The 24816-nt window shown below is 43.4% G+C and overlaps 1 protein-coding gene across 3 annotated transcripts in view; it reads left to right on the top strand.

Annotated features, from left to right (window-relative positions):
- The window catches only part of XAB2 (XPA binding protein 2), a 1020149-nt gene that overhangs the window by 326013 nt on the left and 669320 nt on the right, over positions 1-24816 (top strand). For all 3 annotated transcript variants that reach the window (XM_044084446.1, XM_044084447.1, XM_044084449.1), the window contains 2 exons: positions 2770-2934; positions 19423-19567. In XM_044084446.1, coding sequence (XP_043940381.1) covers positions 2770-2934; positions 19423-19567 — 310 coding nt within the window. The remainder of the gene's footprint in view (positions 1-2769; positions 2935-19422; positions 19568-24816) is intronic.

Here is a 24816-nt window from a genome sequence, read left to right as displayed (position 1 = left end):
TATATATATATTTATAAAAAAATATATATAGTTATACACACACACACACACACACACACAAACACACGTATAGCTATGTCTGTGTGTGTGTGTACACACATATATATGTGTGTGTGTGTGTGCATGTGTATATATATATATATATATATATATATATATATATATATATAGATAGATATAGATATAGATATATATAAAATGGGTCTAGGACACATGCTCGACTAGCATATGTCCGAATCACAAAACATCAAACACACAAACACGAAAGCGCTTAACATCGAAAAGCGCTTCCGTGTATGTGTAGTTCAAAAAAAAATCCATGTTTCTGCAGGGGGGCTGTGCCCTTCACACCACCCCTACTTTATTATTTTCACTCCGAGATCACACTACAGTGGGGAAAAGGGAATTTTCCTTTACCTGCACTGTAGTCCGATCTACAAAACAGGCACACATACACGGAAGCGCTTGTTGATCTTAAGCGCTTTTGTGTGCATGTGTTCGATGTTTTGTGATTCGGACATATGCTAGTCCAGCATGTTTCTGGATCCCATATACATACATATATATATATATATATATATATATATATATATATATAGATATATATATATGTACATATACACATACACATTATATATACACACACATATATATATAGATAGATACACACACACACACGTGTGTGTCTGTGTGTGTGTATAATTAAACAATGTGTGTGTGTGTGTGTGTGTGTGTGTGTGTGTGTGTGTGTGTGTATAATTAAACATTTAAAATATTGGAACCTGCTAGATCGAGTCCCTAAATATAGAACCTGAATGACAAGAAGATCGGTCTTACGTCTGAGATGCCATTTCATAGAATATTCCCTTTTCTTTAAAATATGGTGATCCACGACTTGGTATATGCAAGTTCAGGGAGTGGGATGCCCCCCCCCCCCTACAAAGAGAAGTTTTAAAGAGAAGAGTGATTTTTGAGATTCGCTGTTCTCCTGTGGTGTCAGTCTATTTTACAGCTTTTCAGTGCCGACCTTTCACTAGGGAGGCATATGTGTGTGTATAATTACAAATACATATATTCATACAGATTTATATATATATATATATATATATATATATATATATATATATATACATAGATATATATATATATAAATATATATATATATATATATATATATATATATATATATATATATATATATATGTTTATCTGTCTGTGTGTGTCCCCTTCAGAAACCTGAATGCTCACTTACCTGACTTCCAAAACTCCAAGATGACATGGCCAACGACTGCACAACACCGACATCCCGGGACACCGACTCTCCACTCCATGTAATTAGCCGCTTGGCCATCCTGAAAAAAAAGGAAGACCGAAGATCAGCAGACCCACATATGCAGGGATTTCACCCCCCCCCCAACTAAATATACCAACTCCGAGATTTTACCACTGCGGGGGTAAGGGGCAAAGTTCAACAGGATGGTCAAGCGGTTACTTACCTGGAGTGGAAGGTCAGTGTTCCAGGACATCAGAGTTGTGCATTCGTTGACCTTTTCATCTCGGTGATTTGGAAGTCTGGTAAGCGAGCGTTTGGGTTTCTGTAGAGGACCCAATTATATATACAGACACACATGCATGCACGCACACGTATATGTATATATATGTGTGTCAATATATATATATGTATATATATTTAGCTATAATACATAATGTTCATATATAGAGATACATGTATAAGTGTGTCTGGAGTTATACATATACATACTTGCACACATATATTTGCTATTAACAGAGAAGTAGGGATCTGTCATTGTGGGTCCTGTTAGCCCTGCAGGTGCAATAGTATTTGTAACTACAGTTTTGTACCTACAGTGGAAGGAAGTTTTAGCCAAATTTTAATTGTACTTGGAATAGTTTATCTTGTGGTTTGCACCACATCTGGTTCTTTTTACAAGAACAAGACCACACCAAAAGTTTTTAGCAAAAATTTGTGTTAATGCTGTTAGGAATACAGTACATGTAGATGCATTGTTAAAGCATTCACTCATTTTTTAAAAAAAGTTCTTTGTTATAGAACATGTAACAGGGGTGATATAATTTCTACTTTGGAAAAGAGTTAATTTAGCAGGCAAAATTAGATGTCACCATACTTCCTGGTAAGAGTGTCACTATAAAGTGGAATGTGAATGGTTGCCATTAATTAAGATAAGGCTTTTAACTGGGTATAAATGTACACGGATAACTGCGTTCTGAGGAAGTATGTTTCTATTAAACGATGAAAGAGCTAGAACAAACATCTCCATTTGTGTCCATTGTATTTTGTACGTTTTTAAAAGGTTATTTAGTGACAGTAATGCTAGCTTTTCTTTTTTTTTTTTTTTTGAAGGTTAGAAAGTGATGGTCTGATTTTTTGTCTTTTTTTCTGATATGTCATCAAAACTACCTGTGGACATCTAGCATATGTAGCAAATATTCTCCTGGAGTTTGATAATTCACATAAAACACTCGACAATGGATTGGGTGAGACAGAAAGGCAAATGAAACCACCTTAGCCTGGACCAAATCCTCGGCAGATATGAAACCCATTTGTAATGATTTACTGATACAGCAGCAACAGAAATGTCAGACATTTGGACTTATTTACTTCTTTTAAGACTAAAATTTCCTGGTAGTTTTTCTTCTTTAAGACTTTGCAGTAAAATCAACTTTTGAAATGGTATTTCTCTTCTTCAGAGACATCCATTTAATTAACTGTTTTTTTTTTTCATTCAGTTATGGCATGAGTTGTGTGACCTGATTTCCCAGAATCCTGACAAAGTCAAATCTCTGAATGTTGGAGCAATTATACGAGGTGGTCTGACCAGATTTACAGATCAGCTAGGAAAGTTGTGGTGTTCTCTAGCAGATTACTACATTAGAAGTGGTCATTTTGAAAAGGTAATATATTCCACTTATTAGGCTGTTTTGCTTGCATCCATTTTTTAATGCTTTTTTCAGATTTTTTTTTTCTAGTTAACCAGATCGCACTGTGGTGACAAACTAGCAGGGTGTGGGAATAAAATTTTGCTACAGAAGTTTCTGTGAACATGTGTGGTTATACTGTGTGAAGAAAGGAAGGCGTGATTAGGAGGAACATTGATGCTTACTTTTTCAGGTTTTGGAATATTATTTCTTCCTGTCATGAAATCTTGTCCACTGAAGCAGGAGCGGCCTTAGGTCAAGTGATGCTCTAGGAAAAAGGGCTCCACGGCGCCCCTCCATACCACTCAGTGCCCCCATCCTTGTCTACTTACACCAAATAAATACTGGAAAAGTGCCCCTGCTAGAGCAGTGCCCTAGGTGACCGCCTAGTTGGCCTATGCCTAAGGCCGGCTATGCACTAAAGTGAGGATAATGACTGCCATCTATGTGCTGCTGTCTTGAGGGGTAGTCTGTGGTGGTTTGGAGGCAAAGGTTGGTTTGTCAGGTTTGGTATGCTTGAAACATGATTGCTTAGATGACATTAGGCTGCTTCATATTAGTGAATATTGAGACTGTAGGTTTCCTGTATTCTGAAACTTTGGGGTTAGTGAAGTTTTCACCTTAATTGACAAGGCTTAGCATTTTAGCATTAGTACATATACAGGGTAGTGGGAAGTGCAGTTGGTCTTGCCCCCTGTAGATGTGTTCATTTGTGCTATTTATTAAGGTTGATATTTCCTGTTGTTTGTGTTGTGATCCTTGTCTTGTTTATTAGTAACCATATGCTCATATGTTGTAATAGTATATTGGAGAGTGTACCAAGGAGGAAAACTGGAATGCACTCGGCCAGCATTATAATGTTGTTTCTGGGTGATACAAAGTAATATGTGATGTTCCTGTACTGCTCTGTGTCACCATGATGATAATGATGCAAGCAGTATCATCAAAATTATACTGCGTGCATCATCATGTGTGAGGAGAATGTCCTTGCCTTTTCAAATAGGCAGTGAACATTGTCATGGACACAACTATATTTTATTTTTTTTTTATTTTATTAACTATAGGTCCATGTGGTAACAGCTGATGCTGCATTTTGTAACCAAAATGCATTAGATTGGATAGAAACTGTCTGTGTTTGAGGGAAGGTGAAACTGCTACATTTTAAGATGAAAAAAAAAGATTTATTGATTTGGGCACTTTAATGTAGGTTAGCATGCACTTAGTGTTAAAAAGAGTTCTAATACTGCAAAAGAATTCCACTTTTCTTATTTTCTGAAAGTCTGTTTCACAATTTATACAATTAGAGGATGGGCATCCAATTAGAGGGAAGTTATTTGGATGTTAAAAGGGTAGTAGCAGCAGAGCTGAATCCAGCAGCAGTAAGAGAAATAGGTAGTCACCTACGGCCCCATGGCTGGGGGGGGGCACTCTGGCCAAGAGACTTAAATATTAATTAAGAAAAAGATTCTTAACAATGCTGTGGTGGTGTCTTCTCTTTTAAGGAGGATTATGCATGCATTGTGCACACGCATGCTACAGCGGATGTAAAGTCATTCCACACTTGCACACAGAATTCAAAAAAAGCCTTTACGGTAAAAGAGAAGGTTTTGTGTGTACGTTTGTGTGTATATGTGGGGGGGGGGGGGTGTTTTTAAAATGCCTCTCAACTGTCCAGATTTAGCCTCATTGTTTTAGTCCATTTATCATAAAATTTCTGGTTTTCTGACATTTCCCGGAGAATTGAAATCACTAAATGCTGACATATATATGAGTTTGCCTTCATATCCTTCTGAAAATGCATGCTAACATATATCCTGTTATTCTAGCAACTATGTTAAAAAGGGAAATATTTAAAATCTATCCCTACTTTAGGCCATGTATCACCATTATTTTAGGCTTTGTCCAGATTTCTTGGACTAAGAGATTGAGAGGTATGTATAGCTCTCAATTGTCCAGATTTTTGCCTCATGTTTTTAGCTTATTCCTCATAAAGTTTGTGGCTTTTAGAACTATGGTATGTAATGCCGTAGATGGGGGAGGCAAGTTTGTCATTTAATTTGATCAGGCTTGACCCTGCAACTTCGTTACAGGACACAAGAGCCTGAATCTTCTATACCAATTACCAGACTGCTGAAGGAATTGTGAGCTTCAGTGGAGACAAGAGCTTGAATCCTCTACATCAACTACTAAACTGCTGACAGAATTGTGAGTTTGAGTTTCAGTACATTTTCAGGGAAATGAGATTTAGTGCATTTTCAAGGGATTATGAATTTCACTGTATTATCATGAAATTGTGAGTTTCAAGGGAAGAGAAGTTTGCTGTTGCTTATGCTAAGTCTGTTTTCAATGTGCAACTAACTTTTTAGCAAATGGCAGTCACTGTTTGCACTGTAGAATTTGAAAGCAGTGTTAATTGCATAATTGCCTTTCTGCTTCCACACCATGCAGCACACCATGGAGATGGAGTGCTGGTATTGCAGTGCCCTTTCAATTGCTGATTATTTGATGCATTTTAAGGGGGAAATGGGGAGGTTTTACACTCCTGAGTGTGCCCTCCTTTGTATGAGATGCCTAGTAACTATGAACTTGTTGGTTTATCAGTCATTCCCTATTGCAGTATTACCAGCTTACCAATTTTTTTTTTTTTTTTTTTTTATGTAACTGACTTTGTAGATGAAACACTGAAATGTAATTTGGCCTCTTCTGCACATTCCAGGGGTAGGGCATTCACAGCAGTACTCTGCTGCATGTCAGTCTGGACAGATGTGTCAGGTTCTGCAGGCTTGGTGGTCTCTTCCAGAGGAAAATTAGGTGTTTAGTCCATGAGCTATAAAAGTACCTCACAAAAGCTAATATGACTGATAAGGAATGCAGAATTTTAAAGCTGTATCTTCTTTTTCAGTGTGAGGTCGAAAAGTGAAGATATCTCTGTGGACACCATGGCAGAATGTGCTAAGGCCTCAATCATTTTCTGTTCAAGATAGTTATACAGGGTACTCAACCTACTGCTCAGGCTTTAGGGGTGAAATCACAACTTTTAGGAGGGGCAGAGTAAAAATCTGAGACAGAGTTGGAAACATTCCTGAAAATCAGGGACAGTTGGGAGATACGCTTCAAGGGTCTAGTTTTATTATACCTGCCTCACCCATTCCATATCATTACAGCCTTCTTTGAAAAACTATTTTCTTTCCATTACTGCTGTTTGTAATTAAGGAATTTCTGAGAGACCTGCTTGGCTACAATCATCTGCATTAGAAGCTGAAGTTAAGTGAAACTTGCAGTAGTGCATTTTAGTCTTCTGTTAAGTACAAACTTGCAGTTTTATAAGTACTGTATTTTCATTTTTTCTGTTTCCTAATTGTGTGTTTCATTGAACAGTGTGGTGTCTCTCTCTCTGCAGTTAGTTTCCCAGCCCACCCTCCCTGTTCTTGTGTTTGGTATTAGTGTTGGTGGCTTTGGAATTGCCCGCCCCTCCTGTTAAGTCTGTATTAGAGCACTCCTCCTGGGTCCATCTCATTTACTCACTTAACCGAGTACAGTGAGATCATATTCTGAGTCTAGTGTTCACTCTACTTAATACAGAGAGAAGATTTGAGAAGGCCAACCCACTTAGGTTCTTCCTTCCTCTCTCCTTGCACTTAAAAATGCACTTTATTCATCTGCTTCTACTGTATTTGTGTTTCCTCCTACTTTATTTTGCTTTTCTTAAAAGTACTCAATTTTATTTATTCTGCTGCATTTATTACTGTTTGGTAGTAGCCTGATTAAATTGTAACTGTTATTCTAAGTCTTTTGGTTTAAGCACTTGGGCTTCATACAGGTTGTTTTACATTAAGAAAGTTTGTGGTCTGCACTGTTGTGGCAGGACAGGTAGCTTACATCCTTCTAAGCTGGGAATTGATGATTGAAGGCCCAGTGTCTGCTATTCTAAAAGTGTATTAGTTCTGGCTTAAGCATTGGGCTTCAGGCCAGTTATTCTACATAAGGAGGGTTTGTGGTCTGCACTCTTGTGGGAGGAGAGGCTGGATTCTGCCCTTCTGAGCTGGGAATTTCTGGTCACAGGCTTTTTGTGCCTGTTTATTTGAACTGTTTCTTTCTGAAATTGGTGCGCCTTGTTGCTGTAGCATAGACCAGATTCAGGCCTGCTGAATCTAGCTTTGTTTGTATAACTTGAGCACTGATCCAGGCCATCTTTTTTTGGAGAAGGTTCCCCTGCACCCTAGTAGCAGGAGTGTGCAGTTACAACTTGTCTGATTGAAGACTGCTGGAACAGGGCTCAGTTTTGAGCTTTTTTCCTGGTTAATTGGGTAACTTGTTTAAATCAGTTTGTTCATTTTTCTATTGTTTTATATATAAAAAATAGCACTTTATTCATCTGCTTTTACTGTATTTGTGTTTCTTCCTACTTTATTACTAGGGGCATTGACTACATCTCTGATCTATGATGTATAACAATAAGTATCCTTTTCTGTGCATTTAAAATTTTTTTTGATTGTATCTGCTTTATTTTCTGGAATATATATATATATATATATATATATATATATATATATATATATATATATATATATATATAAGCTTGTTTCCCGCCTTCCTAAGCTAGTATAGTCCATTTTTCAGGTTAGTGCTGAATTCAGGGCTATGTTACAAATCTCTGTGTTTGCCCATACCCTACTTGGATAGAAGGAAGTTTTTCTGTTCACCTGTGAGAAAGAGGAGCTTTGAGCAGTCTATCTGTCCCTGGAGGAGTGGTTTCAGCCCAGAAATTAGTAGTTTATTGGCCATTTTGGGCTAATTTCTATCTCTTTCATTTCCCTGCTATAAATACCGAATTTGCCCGGTTTTGCGTGCCTGGCAGCGTCGGTTAGCTAGGGTAAAAGTATTCCCAGCTCCACAAAGTCTCCTCTTCAATTTTTCCCTTGGAACTAGACAAACGTTCAACTTAAGCACTCAAGCCATTCATTTCTCAGCCCGGCACTTGCTCAAAACTCACAGCAAGCTCTTATAAACCCTAGCACTAGACCCTCCTGTACTGTACAGAAGGACAAGGCTCTCTATTCGACCCTACCAGCCATCCAGTAAAACAGCTCACTGTACCTCTCCAGGTATTTCCAAAGGGCAGATGTTCTTCGTGTTTCATCGTTGCAGTCATTACATTTGGGTTATCAGCCCTCAGTCGGCCTGATTAACAAAGTCTTGGGTCCTGCGTCGGTTGCTGTCCCTTCTTCCATGACGTTAGGTCGTCAGGGGTATAAAACATGCAGCTGACGCCATTGCATCAGTCTTTCTTGCCATGCAGTGCCCAAAGCAGAAGCATTTCGCAAGTGCTGGTCGGCCGACTCCTGAAATTTTCGTTTTCGACTTTCAGAACCGAAGTCTTCAACTAAAAGCTAAGTACCCCATTGGGGAAAGTTTTTCTTACTCTTAACCGATGTCAGTAAAAGTAAATAATTACATTACTTGTGGAAAGCAAATACCTCATAAAGATTTTCATTCGTACTGTATTCCTTGTCTAGGCCCTGACCACGATGTACCTCTCTGTCGATTTTGTGCCTTATTTAAACCACAAAATATCCGTCGTTGGTATATTTACGCTTCTAAATATTTTGGTGCTCGGTTCAGTTGTCCTGATATGTCTTTGGTCAGCCATCCAACTACCGACATTCCGAAAAAACTCAAAGATAAAGACAGAGACAGGCCGCCTAGGTCCAAAGCTGCCGACGACGCTTCTCCTAAGCCAGTCGCCAGTTGGCCGGTACTCAGTAAGGTGCTTTCGCAGCCCCTGATACCTGCTACTTCTGATTCGCAAGCCTCTACTGAGACCCTTTCGGAGGCCAGTATGCCACGAGATGCTTCAACTGTGGAACCTGCGGATGTCTCTACCTTTGATGGGTCCGAAGCCGCTGTGCAGGCACCGGCTTCTGAGGGTGTATTTAGGCCTACTGACTTGCGTATTAAACCAACGCCATCTTCTTCTTCAAGGCCTAAATCTCGAACCATGCCTATAAAACTGATGCCCAGACCCACATGGTCAGGCCTCTATGCCTAAAAAACAGATGATAAGAATGGCTGAAGACCTTATTACTTTAATCAGGGGAAGCCAGCCTTCCCCCTCTAAGAGACCTAGGACTGAGTTTGTTTATGATACTTCGACCAGGATTCTGAGCTTTCTGTTTCCTCTTATGACCAGGATTTACCCTTATCTACCTATGAGGATTCTGATGGTGAGGACTCCATTCCCTCTGCTTCCCCCCCAGAGGATTTCTCTTTTGGTGAAACCCTGCATACTCTCAGGGAGTATTTTCGTTGGGAAAGTCAGGATTTCTCTGATTCTGAAAAGAGGCTCAGGGATTTCTTACTCTTGTCCCAGCACAGGCCTTTAGCCATACCTCCTGTACTAGACATTGTTGATGATGCATTTGCATAATCTAGCTTGGCCCCTGACTCTTTACCTCCTGCTCCCAGGAAACCTGATAGATATTACAGGGTCCCTGACTCTCACAAGTTCCTTTTCAAAAATCCTACTGCGGATCCTGAGACCATTTCACAGGGGCCAAAGGGCATTAAAGCTACTACTGCCAAAAATCCTACCCCCTCTGATAAAGACTCCAGGGCGCTGGATAGAACGGGCAAGAAGGTATACACTTCTGCAACTTTGGCCATTAGGGTCTTAAACTGCCAGTTTCATATGTTGAAGTATCAGCAGCATATTATTGGATTGCTTAAACAGAAAATGGTGGTGTTTCCTGATTGTGCTGAAAATAAGGATTTACAGGATTTATTGCATTCAGCTGAACCGGTTGGAAAACATATTTTGCAATGTGGTTTTGGCTCTCTAGAGGCATCTTGCAGGGCTGCAGTGACTGGGTCTGTACTTAGAAGGCATGCTTGTCTTAAGGAACAATCCCTACCAGATCATGTTAAAGCAAAATTACTGGATGCTCCACTAAACCAGGACCGGCTGTTTGGCAACAAGTCTGAAGAAGTTCTTAAAAAGATGGAAGAAAAAGCTAATTCTATGCAAACTATTAAAGATTTTTTACAAGTACAACCTCCATGATTTAGCAGGCATTGACCTGCCATGAATTGGTCCTTTCCTGCCTCTTCCAGACCTTCTCAGTCCAAACCCAGATCCAGCAGAGCTCCCAGGCTGCAGTCCCAGGGTACGCACAGGACTAAGCAGTGGGGGGCCTCCACTTCCAAATCTGGAAGTAATAAGACTCCCCCTATGGTAAACTGTCTCAATTACTTCCTTTTAAAATCTCCAAGTATTTATCAACTGACTGCCCCTTTGGGGAACTCATTATCCAGGACAAATGGGTTTTAAATATAGTCTCCCAGGGATACAGATTTCACTTCCACACATTACCAACACCAAGCAGGTGGCCAGATCTACCCTTAAATCAGTGGGCAGAGGCCCAAAAGCAAGTACTTCCTCTCTTAAGCATAGGGGCTATTCAATTGGTACCAGAAGAGGAAAAGGGACAAGGTTTCTACTTGAGACTTTTCCTGGTACCTAGAAAAGACAATTCTTGGTGTCCTATCCTGGACCGGTCTACTCTAAACACCTTTTTGGAGATTCCAAAATTCAAGATGCTGACTCTTCTCCAGCTGCTTCCTATGCTAGGCAAAGATGCCTGGTTGGCAACACTAGATTTAAAAGAAGCATACCTGCACATCCCAATCAGAGAATCATGCAGAAGATACCTACGCTTCAAAGCAGGCTTACACGCACTGTCATTTCTCTGCACTGCCCTTTGGCTTATCTACTGTGCCCAGGGTATTCACAAAGTGCCTAGCTCCAGTCATTGCATTTTGCAGGCAAAGAAATATTCAAATATACCCATACTGGGAAAATTGTCTAATTCAGGCAGAAAGCCAGGATATTCTTTTGAATCATCTGGCCTTTGTACAAAGGGTTCTAACTTGTCTGGGGTACACCATAAATGAAAAGAAATCACACCTGGTACCCTGTCAGCAAATTATATTCCTGGGAGCAAGCTTCAATACAACTTCCCAGATGTCTTTCCTCATGCCAAAGAAACAAATACATTTGACAACCTACTTCAAACAAGTGGCCACAAAAACCCTGCTATCTGCAAGACAAATACTGCAAGCGTTGGGGTTAATGGCCTCCATTCTTCTAATTCCATATGCAAGACTGCATATGAGGAAACTACAGTGGTATCTAAAAAGCCTATGGTGTCAACATTCTCAGGATCTAGAAGCAATGATTCCTATCATACCTTGCCTGCGCCTAGAGTTCCTTTGGTGGGCAGAGGCCTGCCACCAAAACAAGGTACTACCTTTCACACCACCCTCTGCCACCCAAACCCTAACAACAGATGCATCAGACTATGCATGGGGGGCTCACCTGGCAGGGAAGTGCTTTCAGGGCAAATGGAATCCAAGTCAAATGCACCTGCATATCAGTCAGAAAGAAATGTTAGCTGTACAGAATGCTCTGACAGCCTTCAAGGACCACATTCTTCCAGGACATCTAATGGTAAAGACAGACAACACCACTGTTATGTGGTACATGAACAAGCAGGGGGGTACACATTCTTACCACCTCTGCAGACTAGCCATGGCATTGTGGAACACAGCCTTGAGCTACCAAGTGCGCCTACAAGCTCAATTCCTGCCAGGAAAATTAAATACACTGGCAGATGGACTAAGCAGAAACCTCATGGACCCACACGAGTGGAAACTGGAACCAAGGATTTTCAACATGTTGACAAGCAAATGGGAGAGCCCAGAGATAGACCTGTTTGCCTCTCCCCAGAACTACCAATTGGACACATTTTGCACAAAGACGCCCCACAAACAAGCCTGGCATTGGTTGCTCTGTCCTTCAGCTGGAAAAACCTATCAGTCTATGCCCCCCCCCCCCGCCTCTGCTCTCCAAAGTACTACTAAAAATCAAACAGGACAAACCAAGGATGATTTTGATTGCACGAGACTGGCCACGTCAGCACTGGTACCCCCTCCTGTGCAGTGTGTCACAGTTAGCCCCATGGCACCTGCCTCAGACTCCTTCCCTGTTGTCTCAGCAGGAGAACCAGATTCTGCACTCTCAGCTTCTAACACTGAACCTAGCAGCCTGGCTAATTACCTAATGTCTCCTTTATCATCCCTCAGTAAACCTGTGATGGATATAATTTTAGAGGCAAGGAGGCCTAGTACTAGAAAATCTTATGCTGAAAAATGGAAAAGATTCTGTGCCTGGAACCAATTTCAAGGGATGAGCACAGCAGCACCCAATTTACCTCCGATTTTACAATACTTAACTGAAATGCTTCACCAGGGCCTGTCTTTTTCCTCCATCAAAATTCACGCCTCAGACATTTCAGCTCATTATAACACAGAACCTCCCCTCTTCTCTCATCCACTGCTCAAGCAATTCCTCAAAGGGGCCAAAAAATTGCGACCACCCAGGAGAGCTCTAACCCCAGCCTGGGACCTTAACTTTGTTTTGGAGAAACTCACTCTACCTCCTTTCGAGCCAGCTGCTACTGCAGACTTAAAATTTCTTTCTTGGAAAACAGCTTTCCTTTTAGCAATCACTTCAGCAAGAAGGGTATCTGAATTACAGGCCCTTATGGCAGTGGAGCCTTTCATCATCTTTCATGCGGACAGGGTGTCCCTCAGAACCAATCCATCCTTCATGCCCAAGGTGGTATCTAGTGTGGCTCTTAATCAGTCCATTCATTTGCCAACCTTCTTTCCCAATCCACAGAGCAAAGGGGAACGGATACTGCATTCCTTAGATGTGCACAGACAACTTTGATTCTACTTGGACAGGACTAAACCTCAAAGGAAATCATAACAACTGCTGGTGGCATTTGCTGTAGGGGAAGAGGGGAAGGCTATTTCAAAGCAAACCATATCCAAATGGATAGGCCATTGCATTCATTTCTGCTATAAGCACCATGGAAAACCTATCCCACAGGGGATCAGACCTCACTCCACCAGGGCTGCATCTACCTCCACAGCGTTTCTCAGAGGCGTCCCTACTAGGGACATCCTAGAAGCTGCTACTTGGAGTTCTGTACATACTTTCACCAAGCATTACCATTTGCCAATTTTCTCTAAATCCAGAGCTGGCTTTGCCACTGCAGTCTTGCAGATCATTATAGCTGGTCCTAATGCTATAGAAATTCCTCCTCCCAACCATAGCTTTGGTAATCTACCCAAATGTAATGACTGTAACAGTGAAACATGAAGAACATAGCACATTTGTGTACACTTAACATAAATGTAGATGTTCAAGTGTATTCACTGTTGCATTACTGGTTACCCTCCCTCCAGCCCCCTAACTTCCTTGGCTATACCTCTACTTTCCTCTACTATGCTTAAAAGCTTTTTGGTGTATTTATTTTTTTGTTGGAGGTATATCATTGTATTTTTATATTTAATTGCTTCCCATTACGGGGGCACCTGATATCTGGGGCAAGAAAAACTGATGTAATGGCATCGGCTGCATGTTTTATACCCCTGACGACCTGACGTCATGGAAGAAGGGACAGCAACCGATGCAGGACCCAAGACTTTGTTAATCAGGCCGACTGAGGGCCACCTGCAAGCAGATAACCCAAATGTAATGACTGCAACAGTGAATGCACTTAAACATCTACATTTATGGTAAGTGTACACAACTGTACTTTTCAGGTGTACTCTCCAGTCCAACTGGTGGATCTGTGCATTTTGAGGCAATGTTACAACTGCTTCATGTACACAGACTACCCTCTCCTCCTACCACCAAACACTAATACATGCGAGAGATGCAGTTATACAGCCAAACTGGAGGCTAAGCTCTCTCGATCCAAGACTGGATCAGACAGTCAAGAGGAGAAGGGAAATACTTGCATCACACCACCAGTCTCACATAGACCCATTAAACCAGCACCAGCAAAAAACACACAAAAATATATGAAAACATACTTGGAGGCTCTAAATAAAAATCTGCAAAAGCAACAGAGATCTCCAAATCAAGCATCCAAGCAACCTCCAGCCCCCACCACAAACCATGAAACACATAATTAACAAAACCAGTATGCCATGCAATCACAGCCCTTAGGGCAAAATAACATATCCAACATACTAGTAATAGGTGACTCTATAGTCAGGCACACTGACGTCCCACTCACTAGGCTGAATAAGGAGACGGTTACTGTTAGCTGCCTGTCGGATGCCAGGATCCGCCACATAACACAAGCACTCAGGTCACTTCAGAACAAGTACAAATATGACTCTGTCATTGTCCATGTTGGTGTGAATGACCTGAGTTGCATTCTCCTGAACTACATGAAAAGAGACATAGAAGAGCTCTCTGATCACGTAGCCCAGGCCGGTATGACCCTGACCCTGAGTAGCATCCTGCCATCACCAAGAATGATACCACGGTATAAAGAAAAAATTCTCGATTTCAACAATTGGCTAAGTTTCTGGTGTCATTCAAAGGGGATCCAGTGTCTGTCTGCCTTGGATGACATGCTCAACAAGCCATGCTGCTTCGTTAGAGACGGTTTGCACCTGTCACCCTTAGGCTTTTGAATAGTGGCCAAGGCTCTTGCCACCCCCATAGTGCCTTTTTTAGGCAAGGCTCAAAAGACAAACCCACCACCATAAATAGCACAAGTAACAAAAAACTTGGGTAATGCTACTCGGTGCCGGAAGTCTAAACCTCAAAATGCACACACTCGAGGCACTCCTCAGTATGGAGAAAATCGATATATGTGCAGTAACAGAAACCTGGTTTAAGGCTCCAGAGAGCACCCCAGCCACTACCAGGCTACAACTCATACCATATATTTCGGCCACAGAACCCGAACCGAAATACAAAAGGTGGGGGCGTATCCTTATTCCTCAAGGATACACACACACCTCTAGGTCAGTGGCACAGCACGATGCTTCAGAGCTCATCCACGTGCAACTAACAATGGGCAAAACTGCAATTCAAATTGGCTTGCTACAGATCACTCACCATGTCCCAGGACCCCCATTCTGCGTTTCTGGAAACACTGGGAAACATAAAGGTCCCACCAAATACCCTAATATTGGGTGATTTCAGTTAACCCAAACATTAACTGGGAGAATTACTCAAGTACTAACTCCCTTGCCTAACATTTCCTAGAATTTATAAACTCAAACACCCTGGTTCAGATGGTCAACACTCCCATCATAGGTGACAACACATTGGACCTGGTCATCACCAACATGGGCAACTGGTGTTCCACTCTGGAGGTCACCCCCTCGCTGGTTAGATCTGAACATAAACAAATCACTTTGGATAGCCACATTCCACCCCCACCCCCAGACAAGGAAACCACTGTGAAAAACTTTTAAAAAGCAAACTTCACGTTACTTAAGACCAAGGTGAAATGTTTCAAAGCCCCCATGCTGAAGGATAACGCTAACCAAGCTGCAAAATCCTTTAAAAATGCATTTTACGGGCACCTACAAGAATGCATGGATCGTGCCATCCCAAGCAAAACCAAGACTCACTCCTCCAAGAAAAGGAAACCACTCTGGTGGACTCCTGCCATAAACAAGCTATAGGAAACTAGTAGAGAAAAGAGTAAAATCCCAAGAAGGGAAGACTTCCCTGATCAGTATCAGCAAGAAACTATGATCCCTCATAAAATCATCCAAGGCGAGCTTCGAAAGAAAAATTGCCAAGGACTCCAAAGATAACCACAAGGCATTCTTTAGCCATGTCAAGAATCTAAGTGGCAATGCTGAGATCTGCTTGGAGTTAGTGAAGAATGGCACAAAGTACATGGAACCGACCAATATCGCCAACATCCTGGCAGGCAGGTTCAATGCAAACTTCACCCCCCTCTCACCCCCAAAAGAGTCCATAACCATACCAGAAGACTGTATAGTCCCTGAAATCACAGACACTCAGGTTAAAACAGCCCTCTCCAAGGCCAAAAACACAGCATCAATGGGACCGGACGGTGTCCCAGGCTGCACCCTACACGAGCTCAATGACAAACTAACCCCTCACCTAAACACACTGTTCAAACTCAGCCTCTCCACAGGCTACATACCCATAGAGTGGTGCACAGCAACAGTTATTCCACTCCACAAAGGTGGAGCCACAACAGACTCCGGGAACTATTGCCCTATAAGCCTGACTAGCTTGGTCTGCAAGGCTATGGAGCGCATCATCATGGAACTCATTAATAGAGACATTGGGAGCCTCCACACACTGGACCCTACCCAGTTCAGCTTTGTTAAGGGCCGATCATGCTTCCTAAACCTGGTGGACTTCTTTGAGACATTTACCAAGGCTATAGACGTGGGAAAGGTGGTACACACACCCTACCTAGACCTCGAAAAGGCTTTCAGCACCATTCCCCATTCTGGTATTATAGACAAGCTCACCAGCCTGAACTTAAACCCCTACGTCACAAGGTGGGTTGCCAACTGGCTCACGAACAGAACCCACATGGTGGGAGTTGCAGGAGCTAGGTTCGACTCTAAAATGGTTTCAAGTGGCGTTCCCCAGGGCTCCGTCCTAGGACCCCTCCTGTTCGGCATATACTTCTCAGAGGTACAGGCAAGCACAGGAGTACTATGGCTGACCAAGTTCGCAGACGACTGCAAACTAGGGGCTATAATTGACTCTCCAGCTGACACTGACAGCCTCCAAAAGGGTCTCACTGAGACGGATACCTGGTGTCAAAATCATGGCCTCAAGCTAAATGCCAGAAAGTGTATAGTCATCCCCTTTGGAAAAAATAAAATACTCACAAACTACCACATAGGTTGTAGTCCCCTAAATACGGAAGACGTAATAAGAGATCTGGGGACCCAAGTAGATGGTAATCTCACCTTTGATAATCACATTGCCAAAGTGGTTAGAAAATTCTTCTACGTGGCCCACCTAATCACAAAAGGGTTCACATCCAGATCAAAGAGGTCATTGTGGCCCTCTACTCATCACTCATCAGACCCATCATAGAGTACAATGCCCCATTTGGGATGTACCTTACAAGATACCTGCAATAGCTGGAAAGACCACAGAAGTACCTCACCAAGAGGATCACTGGCCTCAAACAGATGCCCTATGTATCTCGACTGAAGAAACTCCAGCTGTACTCGGCTACTCAGAGGTGATCTCTGCCTGACATGCAAGGCCATGTCCAACCCAGAATTGATGGACATGCTCCACCTAAAGAAAACCTTATCCCCTCGAGCCACATGCTCTAGGGAGCTAAACCTCACCACAACAATAAATAGGATGTGCTGGAGGGATAGAATCCTGTCCCAGAGACTTCCCATGCTTTGGAACAAGATTCCAGTCTACATTAGGCAGAGCTCCTCGCTAACGCTCTTCAAAAGAAACTTTGACAAGTGGATGGGAAACAGAAAGTTTACCCCGGGGATCACTTCAGTGGCTGTGCTGGACAGAGGCACAGGGAACTAATCTAAGGGGGCGGCGGAAGCCAACACATTGTGGCTAGGCTTATAAATGCCTTCGGGCAGATAGCCTAGTACCTACCTATGAACCTATTCTTAGCAGACATCATAGTTCTGGATATCATGGTCTGAGCCCAAGCCGAAAACACAGCCGTTATGTTAATCTTTATGTGGGATATGTATGCCATAGGAACACCTACTGCTTTTGGGCTGACATATGAGACTATCTAGAAATCAATACACAACAGCAGTCAGCCAGAATGTAATAAGTTAAGGAAAAAATAGGCTGTCCAAATGTATACTTATCTCATGCCAAACTCTGAAGCCAGTCAATGACTCAGCAATATGATCATGCACTTTTGTTTCAACATGAGCTAAAGTAAGGTACCTGGAGCAACTGCAGTAAACAAGTTTTACATTGACAGAGACAGAGACCACTTCATACTGTATGATGGATGTACCAGGAGCTAGGTTTGTTACTTCAAGGAGGAAAGATTCATTGCTCTAGAAGTTATACTGAATTTTGGAACCCTACTGTGAAGTCCTAGCAGTAAGGACTGTTGCAGCAGTGACCTAACCAAAAATAATTTCTTGATTGTATTCACGGTATACCTTTTTCATACAACTAATAAGCTTCACTCCTGTCTGAGATCAACAACAACTTCTAAATGAGTTGGCTATATGCAGAAAAAGTGTTTTGATTTATTTTCAGCTTTTTCTGTTTTGTGGCTGATATAGAGACATGCTATGTAGCTGGACTTAGCCTCTTTTCCCAGCTGTGAATTAGTGCCATACCTCTCTTACACCTTCTCCCTGAATCTTCATAGCACACAGTATGACATAAAATGGGCATTACCTGTTAAAAATGTATTGAATGGTAAAGGAATGTAGTATGGATCTGAATTAAATTAATATGTCTGACCAGTTGTAGTGTTTTCCAAAGAAACAACTACATGAATGATTTCTGTTCCTAAGGTAATTTGTTTATTGCTTGGTTTTGTTTACTGGAAAAGTCTGACTGGGTTAGGTCCCTTTTTTATTGGAGACCTGGTGAGAAATGCTCCATTTTACAGAATGAGTATGAGGCAATTATACAAGATTTATATAATAAATATACATACATACATACATACATACATACATAGAATAGTAATGGCATGACAGTTACTCGAAAATAATACATTTTCATATGTAGAAGCAGAAATGATATGGCAGTTAATGAAAACATGACAGTTAAAACATGAGTACAGCAAAATATTACGTAATACCAAGCTTAGAAGAGTTAAGTTATTTTCAAATGGAATTAGCTTTAAATAGATATTGAGCAAGAGACAGTGAAGTAATTATAGAATGAAGATGGTTACAAATTATGAAGGAGTACTGAGCAGGTCCGGCTAAAAGGGAGATGGAGACAGTAGTGGAGAGGGATAGATGATAGGTAGTAGAGATTGAAGAAATAGCTGTATTATGGTCAGCTACATAAAAGAATGGTCACAGTTATTGGGTTTGGAGATTATCCAGGACCATTACATGTACAGAGCTGGTAAATGAGTAGACAGGTAGGGCTTTAGTTGAGTTTTAAATGATTTTAGGGAGTGTTTTTTTTGTATTGCTAGTGATATGGAGTTCCAGGATTTAGTAACGTGGTGGGAGAATAGTGATTTGCCAACAGAATTGTTGGGTTTGGATGCATACAATAGGTATTCATCTGATGAACATAGTGACCAGGAAGGTTTATATATGAGGATGGAAGTGGATGGACAATTGTTAGGTTTATACACAATGTTATGAATTTGTAGAAGTTGTGACATTATAATCTTTGAATCAGTTATATAAAATTATTCAGGCAATTTGCAGGACATTAGTACACTGAACTGAAATTTTTCATGTTTTGGTGTATTTTGCTTAGACTTTTAATTTGTACCAGAGTATGTGAAGATTTGATGTTTGCATAGGTTCTTGAAAACATGTATTAGGGAATCCTTATACTTCTTTACTGCTACCCTTCTTAATCAAACATGCATTCACTTTTAGGCACGAGATGTATATGAAGAGGCAATTTTGACTGTGATGACAGTTCGAGATTTCGCACAAGTCTTCGACAGCTACAGTCAGTTTGAGGAGAGTATGATTGTAGCAAAAATGGAGGCCATATCAGAAATGGGGGAAAGTGAAGATGGTGAGTGGGTAATAAATACACATACACTTAAAGCTGCGGACAAAGCTTAGCAAACTGAAAGAAATCTATTTGGTATCACTGCTGCGTGGTATATTATATAAGAGTTGATAGGGAGGGTGAGTAGTTGAGGTCTATCATGATGTCATTATTATGAAGAAGAATCAGCATATTTTTATTTTTATTTTACATTTGATTACTGAGATGATACACTGTTCACAACTGACCATTTGCAGGTACTGTCCATGTAGTGGGAAACCATATGGTGAGAAATTTCCAGATCTGAAGTAGTTAACTTTATTTGTTCATCAACCTGTGGGCTTCGGATCCGGACCGGATCGTAGATGGCAGTTTCACCAACATCAGATCTGAGCTCCAAGCTCCTCCCCTTACCTATAATACCACTGCATCTCCTTCCTTCCCTCAGATCTCGTTTGCCACGACTTCAGCTGCATCATGATCACTGAGCTCCAGGTGGTAAGACTGTTGTTTTGGGTTTTTTTGAGTGAAAGTGTGTGTTTCCTAATTCTTTAGGTCCCTTTATTCCTCCCCTCATATTCTCCGTTGAGGTTCAGTGTTAGTTTTTAAGGTCTATAGTAGTTGTGTTAGTCTAGGGTTAGCGTAGGCCTTCTACTCCCCTTTCCCGCCTCGTGTTTTGAGTGTGTGTCTGAGTGTTGGGGTTGGGTAGCCAGCCATTGTTATGGCAGATCAACATAAGTTGGTCTTCAGAAAATGCACAGAGTGTGGCCATAAGTTATCCCCTGGAGATGGCCACACTTTGTGCGTTGTTTGTTTAGGGCTGCTTATTTGACCACAGAGTGCACCATATGTGCAGAGTTTAACCCCAGGGCCTTAAAAGACTGAAAGGCTAAATTAATCTTGAAGGGGCTTCTCCCCTCCTTGGAGGAGGCTGCCTCCTCGTCTTCTGTAGCGGCAGTCACATCTGTGACCGCTCCCTCCACTTCTGTTGTGTCCTCTCCTCCCTCCCAGGCTGGGACTCACCCTTCTGACCACTGATCCGGGGAAAGGTGGAAGAAAAAATAAAAAGAGAGGCACAGTGAAAAAGAGGAAGGGAGGAAGAGATACCCGGAGCACACTGATCTGGTGGGTCCTCCTCCCAAGCTTCTTGCACCTTCCAGGCCCACTTTCCCTCGGCTCTGATCTCCAAGGTTTTCCCCGGAGCTGGAGGAGGTTCGTCCTTCATCTAGGGCCTCCAGTCACCTTCCTTCTAGGCTGGCATCGGTGGCGTCTTGTAGGACGACTAGAAGCCTTTCTGAAGCTGACATGGACTGATGCGAAGGTTTGTTCACACTGTTTCAGATGGGGGGTCTTGCTGGCTCCCTCTGGATGGGGCAGCTCACTGCCACTATTTGCCCCAATTGCTCCTTCTCTGATCTGTCCTCTGGTTTCGAAGTTCCTGGATCCGAGAGATCCCGAGTCAGGGAGTCGGCACCGATGGGACCACTTACCTCGACGCCAACAGTTACCTTGAGTGTGTCAGATCCGACTGGGTCGGATGCAAGCTCTCGGAGCTGTAGCCTGGCCATCGGATCTGAGGGGTTGTTTTTTTTTCCCTTCAGCTCTGACTTTGTCAGGCCGGGACCTACCCCTCGGAGCCTTCAGGCTCAGCTCAGATCCCAGTGTTGGATCCGGGGCGGGCATCCCCTCTGTCAGTTGGTCGGGAGGCTCGCTCCCCCTCAGCATTCGATGTGATTGAAAGGGCTCTCGCTGATGGATCAAGGCCCCTGACTGTTTCCTCAGAGTCCGCCCTGACCCCTCTATTCTGGGTGCGTCTTTTGCCAGTCTGCCCATGCAGGGACATCCCATGATCAACATGCCCCAGACTGTTCCCCCCGAGGAACCCCAAGCGGTTCACGAGTCCTCTCTGGAGAGTCCCACCAAAGAAGTTCCTCACAAACATAAGTGCAAGAGGAGTCACTCGGACTCCCCTGAGTCCCTCATGGAAGATACTGTCTTGGAGGAAGGGGAAGGCTCCCCAAGATCACCCCCGAAGATGTCTCACTTGGAGACATCATGGAGATCTTGCACCAGCAGGGGGTTGGTCCACCCCCAAGCCTTCCTCGGACGAGTCGCAGTTTCTGGAGGCATTCCACATGGGCTCATCTACTTCTTGGGTATCCCCCCTGCAGACCCCCAGGTGGACCTCATTACAACTAGGGCATGGAAAGAACCAGACACCATGGAGCCAATCCCAAAACATCCAGATAAAATCTTTAGCCCCCCTGTAGATAGATCGAGCTGGAATAAAGGGTCCCCAGTGGATGCCATGGTGGTAGCGGCTGCCACAAAGAAGGAACTGGCTCAGGAGAGTTCCACGGTCCATCCCCCGGACCAAGAGTCCAGGATGATGGACCGGTTGGGAAAGCAGACTTATGCTTCAGCCACCTTTTGTATAAGGGTGCTGAACTATATGGCCCATGTTACCAGACTGCAGCTTGACCTGATCAAAGAATTCACTGCATCTCCCCAGAGTCCATGTCGCCAGAGGATAAACACACATTCTCTCCGCAAATGGCCACTCTGAAAGCGGTTACCAGCACGTCCAACCGACTCCTTTCTCATGCCACCGAAGGAGCGGCATGGGTGGCCGGGTCCGGCATTGCTATGAGTCGACACGCCTGGCTCAGGCTATGTAATTTCACAGAACTCTTCAAGGCATTTTTTGTGGAATGCTCCCTATAACAGCTCTTCCTTGTTTGGAAAGACGGTCCGTGACATACTATTCCAGAGTGAGAAGGACGGGAAGACACTGTCTGTCATCGGAATCCGCTTCTCTAACCCCCAAAGATCCTTCTCCAGGAAGCAGCGGGGGCAAAAGAAGATGTGGTTCCAGAAGTCTCAGTATTCCCAGGACACTCAGGACTCCTTTTCCCCTAGAGGCAGAGGGGGACAAGAAAGACGCCAGCCCAGAGGCAATGGGGGTCCGAAGAACCTCGGGTCCCAAGAACGGTTCTTGGACAGACCTGCGTAGCAGCCCTGAGGGGTTGCCTGACTGCTCTGCTCTGGAAGCAGTCGGGGGCCATTTCTCTATGCATCTGACAGCGTGGGAGCCCATGCCAACAGACCGTTGGGTATTCCAAATAATGTCCAGAGGTTACACAATTCCTTTTGTGACGGTCCCTCTCCCCCAAAGCACCTCCCGGATGTTCCACCAATGCAAAAGGAGGCAGCAGCCATCGAAGTACAAAAGCTGCTAAGCAAACGGGTCATCCAGCCTGTCCCCCCAGATCACTCCAGATCAGGCATCTATTCCAGGTTCTTCTTGGTGCCAAAAAGATGGGGGACCCCAGCCCATTTCTCGACCTTTCCACTCTGAACCTGTCAGTTGCTAAAGAAGTGTTCTGGATGGTCACTTTACAATCCATCCTGCCTTACCTTCAGGAAAATGACTGGATTTGCTCTATAGACCTCCAGGATGCGTACTACCATATAAAGATGCACAGACGCTCCAGGAGGTTTCTCCGCTTTCAGCTAGGGGCCATTCACTACCAGTTCCGGGCCCTACCCTTCAGTCTCACCACAGCCCCCAGGTCATGGCAGTAGTAGCGGCTCACCTGAGGCTTCAGGGCATACAGGTCTATCCATACCTGGACGATTGGCTCCTTGCTGCTCCCACCAGGCATCTACTGTGTCAAGCCAGGGATTATTTCGCAAGTTGTCAGACTTGCTGGGCATCACTATAAAACCAGTTCAGGTCCTAGACTACATAGGGGCGAGAATAGACACATTGCAGTCCAAAGTCTTTCTGACTCCAGAGTGGGTTTGGAGCCTTCATCTTCATGTCCTTGTGATTCTTCAGTATCCTTTTCCCCCTGCCGCAGTGGTATTAAGGGCCCTAGGATCCATGGAGGCCACTATCACTCTTCTTCCTTGTGCTTGTCTTCACATGTGGGTTCTGCAGTGGACGTTGGCGGTCCAGTGGTCCTTATTGGATCGGCTATTGACTCATCCAATTCGCATAAGTAAGGCATGCAAGAAGTCCCTCCTCTGGTGGCTCCACTCTCCGGAGATAGTAGAGGGACGGTCCTTTGTTGTAGCCCCTCCCCGAGCCATGGTGACCACTGACGCCTCCCGACAAGGGGGGAGCATTGCTCGGGCAGGACAGTCCAAGGCACATGGTACCTAAATGAGACCAATCTGCATGTCAATGTTCTGGAGACAAGGGCGGTTTAATTAGCATTGCAGGACCTTCATGCCCTTCTTCCTCTGGGAACTATTGCGATTCAGACAGATGACATGTTAGTGGTCTGGTACATCAACAAACAGGGAGGAACTAGGCACTACCCCCTTTGTCGAGAGGCCATGAGACTGTGGGAATGGGCGATCTCCACCAACCGTTTTCTGATAGCAATGCACATTCCGGGTCAGTCCAACATACTAGTGGACAAATTGAGCAGAACTATTCTAATGCGTTATGAGTGGTCTCTGAATCCTTGTGTAGTGGAGCAGATCTTCCTTGAGTGTGGTCAGCCTTGCTGCGATCTCTTCGCATCTCCTTCCAACGCGAAGTGCAGCGAGTTCTTCACTCTGATCCCCCCACAGGGTGAATCCCCCAGTGATGGTCTGGTCCATGCGTGGCCTCCTAGTCTTCTTTATGCATATCCCCTATTACCCCTCATGACAAAGTTTTTACAGAAGGCTCGTCGGTTGGGGAGCAGAGTCGTCCTCATTGCCCCATTCTGGCCTCACCAGATCTGGTTTCCATGTCTGTGGTCTCATCTGTTAGCTCCTCCTTGGATCTTGGTCCAATTCCGGATCTTATTTTGCACCCTTCGGGAATTCCTCTTCCAGACCTGGGCAGTCTGAAGCTCATGGCTTGGCTCCTGCAGTTCCATTGATTGTCCGGACTCCTGGACTTTCTTCTCCCATTAAGTCTATTCTGGTGGCAGCCCATAAGTCATCTACCAGAAAAGTTTACCGTAGTAAATGGAAGCATTTTTCGATCTTGGCTTCTCAGAGGGATCTAGATCCTTTTACGGCTCCAGTGCCAGCAGTTCTTGAATTTTTAGCACACCTTTTCCAGCAGAGCTCCGTCTCTTCTACCATGAAAGTTCAACTGGCTGCCATTTCTAATTTCCATGTAGGCAAAAACATGGAGTCTTTTGCTTCTTCCAGACTTTGCAAAACCTTCATTAAAGGGACTTCTCTTTTACGGCCTCTGGTGAAGGACCCAACTCCTCTTTGGGATCTTACCTTAGTTTTACAGGTGCTAGTTGCTCCGACCTTTGAGC

This window comes from Protopterus annectens, chromosome 9.part0, assembly GCF_019279795.1.
Source record: "Protopterus annectens isolate FY-2018-M chromosome 9.part0, PAN1.0, whole genome shotgun sequence".
NCBI classification, from domain to species: Eukaryota; Metazoa; Chordata; order Ceratodontiformes; family Protopteridae; genus Protopterus; species Protopterus annectens.
Note: the sequence above shows the minus strand (reverse complement) of the source record. Positions and strands in the feature narration are given on the sequence as shown.